The sequence below is a fragment of the Lactuca virosa genome, chromosome 7, assembly GCF_052849685.1.
Source record: "Lactuca virosa cultivar CGN04683 chromosome 7, Lactuca_virosa_CGN04683_v6, whole genome shotgun sequence".
Classification (NCBI taxonomy): Eukaryota; Viridiplantae; Streptophyta; class Magnoliopsida; order Asterales; family Asteraceae; genus Lactuca; species Lactuca virosa.
Window position 1 is genome coordinate 284,802,761 of NC_136432.1, and position 8,381 is coordinate 284,811,141.

General features: G+C 34.6%; 2 protein-coding genes across 2 annotated transcripts; both read left to right on the forward strand.

Moving 5' to 3' along the window:
* The first annotated feature begins 747 nt into the window (after nt 1-747).
* LOC145124534 (putative protein phosphatase 2C 6) lies at nt 748-3,820 on the forward strand. Its single transcript, XM_079059934.1, has 5 exons — nt 748-1,333; nt 1,517-1,888; nt 2,115-2,232; nt 2,401-2,624; nt 2,796-3,820. The coding sequence occupies exons 1-5, from the start codon at nt 1,031-1,033 to the stop codon at nt 3,273-3,275; spliced, it is 1,497 nt and encodes a 498-aa protein (XP_078916060.1). The 5' UTR covers nt 748-1,030; the 3' UTR covers nt 3,276-3,820.
* Nucleotides 3,821-5,220: 1,400 nt separating this feature from the next.
* On the forward strand, nt 5,221-7,946 carry LOC145127803 (uncharacterized). Its single transcript, XM_079062929.1, has 5 exons — nt 5,221-5,312; nt 5,398-6,094; nt 6,173-7,240; nt 7,342-7,814; nt 7,889-7,946. The coding sequence occupies exons 1-5, from the start codon at nt 5,221-5,223 to the stop codon at nt 7,944-7,946; spliced, it is 2,388 nt and encodes a 795-aa protein (XP_078919055.1).
* The last annotated feature ends 435 nt before the right edge of the window (nt 7,947-8,381 follow it).

An 8,381-nucleotide genomic window follows, 5' to 3' on the forward strand; every position in this document is an offset into this window, starting at 1 on the left:
TTTGACATACTATCCTTAAAATCATGTATTACTCCTAACATTTTGTTGTGAATGCGGTACTGAATTAAAAGGGGTGTAAACACTTTTTTGTTTAACAAAAAGGGGGAAAAGACAATATGTTATTCCAAGAATGCAGTAAAAGAATACATGTTAGGCTCAGTGCGTGAAGCTCAACAAACATGAGGGTGACGTCTACATGGCATGGTAAACACTCTGCCTCATGTATGGCATGGAGCTTGGCAAGTATGAATTCGACAGAATTTCTCTCCTCTCATTTTTCCTCTATTTGCCATGTCAAACACCAACCCTTTCCAACGGCAAAAATATACCAAACTGATTTGGAGCTCGACAATTTCTATCATCACTTCCACCAGCCTTAATCATCCCACTTGTAGTCAAAACAACACCAAATGACCACTTCTACCAGCCTTAACCCACTTGTAGTCAAAGCAACACCAAATGTAATGTATCCTTCTTGGTCCGCCAATGTTGGCAAAAGGAACAAACACTATCATGTACATAAAAAGAATTTTTCAAATTCTTTTTGCATCATCTTTCTTAGTCTATTAAAATGCTTAAAAACTTGATACTTTTTGTATTTTGTCAGAAAAACACTATATAGTTTTATACAAACTTTTTTTGTTTTTGTTTTTGTTTTAATAAGCTAAAGATTCATTTATGTTTTTTCTTTCAAAAGTATAAAAATATTATACTATTTAATTGATTGAAATGAAATCTTGGTAGAACTCGTAGGGCGGACTGATCGGAATGGCTTCTATCCACCTACTTTAAACTTTAAACGAACTTTTATTTGATAATTACACACACGCACACCCTCTTTTCTGGTTGTTCATCTGTATTCAAGGGTGTAAAAGTTGTCTTTTTGGAGGCTTGTTGTAGATCCAAATTTGTTTTCTTTCAGATGTCACCTCACTGTTCCTATTGATTGATGTAATAAGAGAACCCCCATCTAAAAATTACGATTCCAATTTCCAACAAAAAAAGATTTCACCTCTGTAACTTTCCGCAAATGGGTACGTGTTATTCCACCACCGGCAGCGGCCGGAGACATAGAAAAGACGGCGACGGTAACAAAGATGATGAAAATGATAGACGGTGGAAGTCCAAGAGCGGTAGAAAGATCAATCTTAAATCCACTGATTTAAAGTTCAAGTTCGGTGGCGGCGGCGGCAGTAGGAGTGCTGCGGCGGAGGAACGTGCCCTCCACCAGGTTCCCGGTAGGCTATTCGGTAATGGGTCCAGTAGCATCGCCAGTTTATACACGCAACAGGGCAAGAAAGGCACAAATCAAGACGCCATGATCGTTTGGGAGGTTTGCTGTTATCCATTATCACCATCACACACTCCACACACACGATTTTGTATTGAAATCTTTCAAATTGAAACGGATTAGCAGTTTAGGTTAGAAATTACTTGAATCAGGGACAACTTGTGGCAATTAATGCGACTCAAATTCTATCTAAAACAGTAAAAAATCTATTTTTTTGTGAATCAGAACTTCTGTTCGACAAATGAAGCGGTGTTTTGTGGAGTATTTGATGGGCATGGCCCATACGGACATATGGTCGCTAGGAAAGTTAGGGATTCTCTTCCCGTTTTGCTGTCTACTCACTGGACGACTGGTTCTGATAGTGAGAACAGAAAGGGTAATGAGGAAGAAGAAGACGAAGAAGAAGAAGAAGAAGAAGAAAAATGGTGTGAAGAATTGGAGTTTGGTAATGGTGAGAAAGAACGAGTTCCTGAAAAGTATCTTCCACTTAAAAAGTCGATTTTGAAAGCTTTTAGGTTAATGGATATGGAACTCAAGACACATCCATCTATTGATTGTTTCTGTAGTGGAACAACTGCTGTTGCTTTGATCAAACAGGTACTTTTTGTTACATGGGACACTATATGTTTTTTTCGGACATATATATTTTATGGAGGACATTTACGTCTTTTTGCACAGAGATCTAGAAAGAATTCCTATCTAACCCTTTTGGGTGAGACAAAAAAGTACAATTTTTGTCGTATTGACACCGGTCTAGTCCAATGCATGTCAAATACAATGGTTGAAATAGACGATATTTGCAACAAAGGTTTCATTGTTTCAGGCTCAAGATCTTATAATTGGAAATCTTGGTGACTCGAGAGCGGTTTTGGCAACTAACGATGACAACAATGGTTTAGTTGCTGTTCAATTGACCGTTGATTTAAAACCGAATCTCCCAAGTAACTCTCTATTTCTCTCTCATAATTTATAAAAAAGTTTTATGCTTTCTTGGAAGTCCATGTCTATTCCACAATCATTCATAATTTATAAGTACATTAATGTTCCATGTATTTGATGTACAAAAATAATATAATATATGTAATTTTTACCATTTCAATCGTCTTTAGGAGAAGCAGCTAGGATTCAGCAGTTTAAAGGGCGTGTTTTTGCATTACAAGATGAGCCAGAAGTCGCACGAGTTTGGTTACCCAATAGTGATTCACCCGGTTTAGCAATGGCTAGAGCTTTCGGTGACTTCTGTTTAAAAGACTTCGGTTTAATCTCCACCCCGGATATTTATTACCACCATATCACCGAAAAAGACAAATTTGTCCTTATCGCATCCGACGGGGTATCATTTCTTTTCTTTATCTTTCATTATGTCCTGTATGGGTAAACTGACTGAATGAGTAATGATGTCTGTCTGGATAAAGTGTTGCATAAAACAACAAATTTCACAATATTCATCAACTTTATCTAGACACACATCAATACTCATTTTTTTTTTTTAATTTTGAAACAGGTTTGGGATGTTCTCTCGAATAAAGAAGCTATCGACATTGTGGCTGCTGCCCCAAGTCGGTCAACGGCTGCCCGGGCCCTTGTTGACTGTGCCACAAGGGCTTGGCGGCTCAAATACCCGACATCCAAAAATGACGATTGTGCTGTTGTATGTCTATTTCTTGACCCAAAACCCATGTCAATTGCACCCATAGAAGAACAAAAAGAAGAAAATATTAGTAGTAGTGTTACACAGGATTTGGTGAATGTTAAAGAGTCGAGTGAGATTGAGCCATATGTTGAACCAGAAAACAACAAGCCAATTGAAAATGGTGTTGGGGGATCTAAAAGGAGCTTAGCAGAGTGCATATCGAGTACTGAAGATGAAGAATGGTCGGCACTTGAAGGTGTGACACGTGTCAATAGTTTGGTGAGTATTCCACGGTTCTTGTCTGGTGATAAAAGATCAAGCAATTCGAGAAAGTCTGTTATCAAGATTTGATTTTGAATTGAAACCCGAAACTTTTTTTATGTGATATATTTATTTGGGAAATTGTCAGAAAAGTCTCAATATTTTCAGGAAAGTTACACTTTAGTTCCAAGATTTTTTTTTTGAACATTAAAGTCCCGATTATTTTTAAAAACACGATAATATGTCATTTCCTGTTAAAAGAAAAAAAAATGACTTTTTTGTAAACTTGAGCCAAAATGAAATCATCGGGACTTTTTTGTTCAAAAAAAAAATTTGGGACTAAAGTGTAACTTTCCTGAAAATATTAAGACTTTTCTGACAATTTCCCTATTTATTTTGAGGTTTAATTAGAACGGTAGGGACAGGTGTAGATTTTTATGGTGATACGAGCTGTAGGGGTGAGAATTGATCAGAGTAGTGTTGGTTGGTGTAATTCTTTGTTTTGTTTTTGGGTTTGAATTTTTCTGATTCTGTGCGAAGTGGTAACAGATTTGGATCAATCGTTGTATTGTTAAAGATACAGATTTATTCTGTGTACCGAAATATAATGAGTATATGTGGTGAATCGTATTTAATAGGAGGAGATTTTTGTTGTTTATATAAGATTAGATGTTGGTTTAGATTTAAGATCGCTATGTTATTCGATGCGACAATAATGACTCATTTTAGCTAAAGATATTGGACTATTGGTTATATTTTAATGAAAATTAAATAAAAATCAATATAGCTTCTCTATTTGCTTTGGATAAGTGCTTATTGAAAAAGTTTTTCGTTAAAGCCATTAAAGATTTGGAAATTTTCTAAACCATGTGACGTTTCAAAAGATCAAGTCGTTAACTTTTAAAAATGTTTAAATTGTCAAGATATATGATTATGTACCAAAATAATCGAAGACATGAAACATCAAAAGCATAATTTCTTCGTGCTCCCAACCCATCTTTTGATGTTCGAATTTCAAGAAACTAATACACATCAAAACACATATCCGTTATCCGTAAGCAATTATTCAAGAAAGGCAGAATTTCGTATATACCCCTGTTAAACATCTAAATATCGTATTTGCCCGACCCAAACCTTAAATATCATATTTGTCCTTCTTAATGTTTTAAAATATCATATTTACCCAAATCTAATTTTTAAATAGATTTTACTATTTAATAATCATTTTTTACAATTTAAAATCATTAAAAATGAAAAAAATAACTAAATGGACAAGAATACCCTTACTCTCTAAATCGCATAAACCCTTACCTGTTGTTGTTGCTGTGATCGCAGAAGATCCTGTCGATCAAAAAAACACACAACGTCGACTTCTTTTCAGCCTTCTCGCCTCTTCCTTGTTGCAATCAGGATTATCAGGTTAATTTCTGGCTTTATTTGTGAATTGAACATTACATTCATGATTACAACGGATGAATAACTTAAAACCTGAGAATATGTGATCAACACATGTGTAATCGGATACAATCAGTAGGTTATTTGTTAGCTTTGTTTGTCAATTAAACATTGAACGTGATTACAATTGATGATATAATGTCCAATATGAGTGTGATTACAATCAACATGTTATCTCTATGTTTTTTGTTCATGATTAATTAAAACCGTTTTGCATATTATTTGTTGGCTAATCGGGTACAATCACTAGGTTGTTTGTTGGCTTTCTTTGTCAATTAATCATTGAATGTTATTACAACTGATGATATAATGTGAAAAATGAATGTGATTACAATCAACAGGTTATCTCTATATGTTTTTTGTTATTGTTGAATTAAAACCGTTTTGCATATTATTTCTTGGCTTTCTTTGTCATTGAATGTTTGATTACAAGTAATGAACTAATGTGAAATATGAATTCTTTTTGAATTGAACATTCTTTGTGAATTATAAAGCATACATTTGGTATTTGTTATACCATTATATCTGTTTTTCTTATCGCCGATTTAAAATTAGGCCGTTATAGACGCGATACAAACCAATGTCAGAAGATCATTCTCAAACAGAAGATATTACCCTTCATGACACATCAAAACCAATATGGGAAAGCAGGACTACATCTCCAATGATCGAGTATGTTTATGTGAATATCTTAATTTCAATTTATTAAACCTTTACAAAATTGTATGATTGTTTCTCTAATTAGTTTCAATTTCAGGCGTATACCAACATCCAAGTTCAAGTTAAAATTAAAATATGGGGGTTACTTTCGGCTAATGAAGAACAGTTGTAGGCAAATATATTGTTTTGGCTCTCAAAAATGTATCCACATAGACACAACTTTATACAAGTTAAGTCAACTACACGAAGAAGTGATAAAGCGTTATTCATCAAAGAACAACCCAAAATTTTCTATTCTTTATGTTGACAAGTATGCACCAGACAAATCGTTTATTGAGCTTGATTCTGATGAAAAGTTCATGGCTATGCTTAGCATGTATGGAAGCGAGAAACAAGTAACCATTTATGTGACAACAGAGAATAACCTCGGCTCCGATATTCATGCTAACCATTCGTGTGCCAAAAAAGATGAACCACATGATGAGTATGATGCAAACCTTTGTCCTAGTGAAGAAAGCTATCATAGTCATCTCAGTTCTGATAATGAAGACGGTATAGTGAATGATGATGATGAAGTTAACTCATTTAGTAAGAATAGTATAAGAATGGAAGTCGGCTCAAAATTTGAAAATGTGGTTGATTTTAGGAGAGCTTTGAACCACTTTGCAGTCATAAATGAGTTTAACTACTACATTCAGAAAAGTGACCCGACACGATTCACAGCAAGATGTGAAAACCTAGAGTGTGAGTGGAGAATTCATGCTTCTATTACACAAGATGAAGTTACCTTTCAAGTAAGTGTATATGTTAAGTTATATTTAACATGCTTTATATTAAAAATATGTTTACGTTTATTTAATTCTTTTTTTTAGGTTAAGAAAATGGTAGAAGTACATACTTGCACTCGAAGCAACAAAGGTGGCAATAAGCGTGCCACTCAAGGTTGGATTGCTAATGTAGTAAATGACAAGTTGAAATCTGATGGGGATGTCTCTCCATATGAGCTTAGAAATTGGATTATGAAAACTTACAATGTTGACGTGCCGTACCTAAAAGTTTTTAGAGGGAAAGAGCAAGCTTATACCGACATGTATGGTAAGTGGGAAGACTCTTTCATGAAGATGGACGAATTTAGAGAAGAACTATTACAAAGGAACGAAGGAAGCGTTGTTGAAATTGACTTTGACAAAGTTGGTGGAAAGAAACTTTTCAAAAGGTTTTTTATTTGTTTAGCAGCTTGTTCTAGAGGGTTTGTTGCTGGTTGTCATCCGTATATTGGTCTTGATGCTTGTCATTTAAAAGGAAAGTTTAATGGTGTACTAGCCGCTGCAACTGGTATTGACGGTAACAATTCTATCTTTCCAATAGCATATTGTGTGCTTGAATCAGAAAACACACAATCATGGACATGGTTTCTTGACTCACTCAAAAAATCAATTGGAACCCCAAATGGTCTTGTTATCTCATCGGACATGCAGAAAGGGTTAGAAGTAGCCATCATGAATGTGTATCCTAATGTTGAGCATAGAGAATGTATAAGGCACTTATATAGCAACTTCAAGAAACACTTTCGTGGTGACTTCTTTAACACCAAAATATGGGCTGCTGCGAAAACCTATCGTCCTACCAAGCATGATAGGTTATTAAAGGAAATTAGTGATAAAAATGAAGATGCCATTACATATCTAAATACCAATCACAAAAAAATCTGGAGTAGAAGCAAGTTTGGAACTACTTCCAAGTGTGATTACATCACTAATAATGTTTCAGAAACATTTAATTCTTGGATTGGTAAATTGCGCTATAAACCCGTGCTTGATCTCCTTGACGCAATTAGGGAAAAGATTATGAAACGGTTTGATAAGAAAAGGAATTTGGTGAGTACATGGAATGGCGTATTGGTTCCTATTGCTAAAAATCATCTCAACGACATCGCTAAGGTAAACATGTTAAATAATTAAGTTGAATGACTATATTTGTTTTAGTTTTTACTTCAATAATACATATATCTAAAATATATATGTTTTTAATTTTCATATAGAACTTGGGTGAATATGAAGTTACTAGAAGTTGTGAGAATCAAGCTGAAGTGAAGTACAAGGGAACACGTTGGGAGGTCAGTCTAGATGAAAGAAAATGTAGTTGTCGCGTGTGGCAAGTTCAGGGTCGACCATGTGTACATGCAGCGGCTTTTATTGCTTTTATAAGGGATGCTAACAGGGACAAATATGTTGATCCCTATTTCACTATAGAGAAATTTAAATCTGCATATGCTTTTCAAATTGCTTCGATGCCCGGACAGGATCAATGGGCGCAAAAAAATAGGGAGAAAATATATCCACCTATTATCAAACGCCCACCTGGACGACCAAGAAAAAATAGAATTAAATCATCGGATGAGCCTAAAAGAAGACACAAGTGTCCGCGATGTGGTGAGTATGGACACCGTCAAAAAACATGTAAAAATCCAGCATCTCAAAGTTTCGATCAAAGTGAAACAGCCACCTCTAAAAGGTTACTTAAATTTCCATTTTTTTTTGAGTAAATGACAATACTAACAATGAAAATAATTTTTTTATTCATTTTAGGAAACGTGGAAACAATACAAAATCGCATGGTGATGTGGGAGTTTCGGGGTCTACATAAAAAAAGCTCGTGCAATTAGTTGGTCCTTTTGATAATTTTGTTAGCTTAAGTTGCAAATGTTCTTAATTAAGGTTCAATTGATGGATTTTTTTTTGTTATTATGTGACATAAATAAATATTTTGATATTTTTTTTCTTTCATGGATTTGCATTTGTTGTCAAATTTGTATATATGGTGCAAATTTAAAGACTAGGGACCAAATTGTAATAAGTGCAGATTTAAAGTCCAGGGACGAAACTGTCATAAGTGCAAATTTAAAAACCAGGGACCAAGCTGTAATAAGTGCAAATTTAAAGTCTAGGGACCAAACTGTCATAAGTGCAAATTTAAAGACCAGGGACCAAACTGTCATAAGTGCAAATTTAAAGACCAAGGACCAAACTGTAATAAGTGCAAATTTAAAGTCCAGAGACCAACCTGTAATAATTGCAAAAT

Excerpts from the sequence above, each read along its gene's own strand:
- LOC145124534 (XM_079059934.1), top strand. The coding sequence starts at position 1,031 with ATGGGTACGTGTTATTCCACCACCGGCAGCGGCCGGAGACATAGAAAA. Across the intron at positions 1,889-2,114 it reads CTGTTGCTTTGATCAAACAG|GCTCAAGATCTTATAATTGG; the intron begins GTACTTTTTGTT and ends TCATTGTTTCAG. Across the intron at positions 2,625-2,795 it reads TCCTTATCGCATCCGACGGG|GTTTGGGATGTTCTCTCGAA; the intron begins GTATCATTTCTT and ends ATTTTGAAACAG.
- LOC145127803 (XM_079062929.1), top strand. The coding sequence starts at position 5,221 with ATGTCAGAAGATCATTCTCAAACAGAAGATATTACCCTTCATGACACA. Across the intron at positions 6,095-6,172 it reads AAGATGAAGTTACCTTTCAA|GTTAAGAAAATGGTAGAAGT; the intron begins GTAAGTGTATAT and ends TCTTTTTTTTAG. Across the intron at positions 7,241-7,341 it reads ATCTCAACGACATCGCTAAG|AACTTGGGTGAATATGAAGT; the intron begins GTAAACATGTTA and ends ATTTTCATATAG.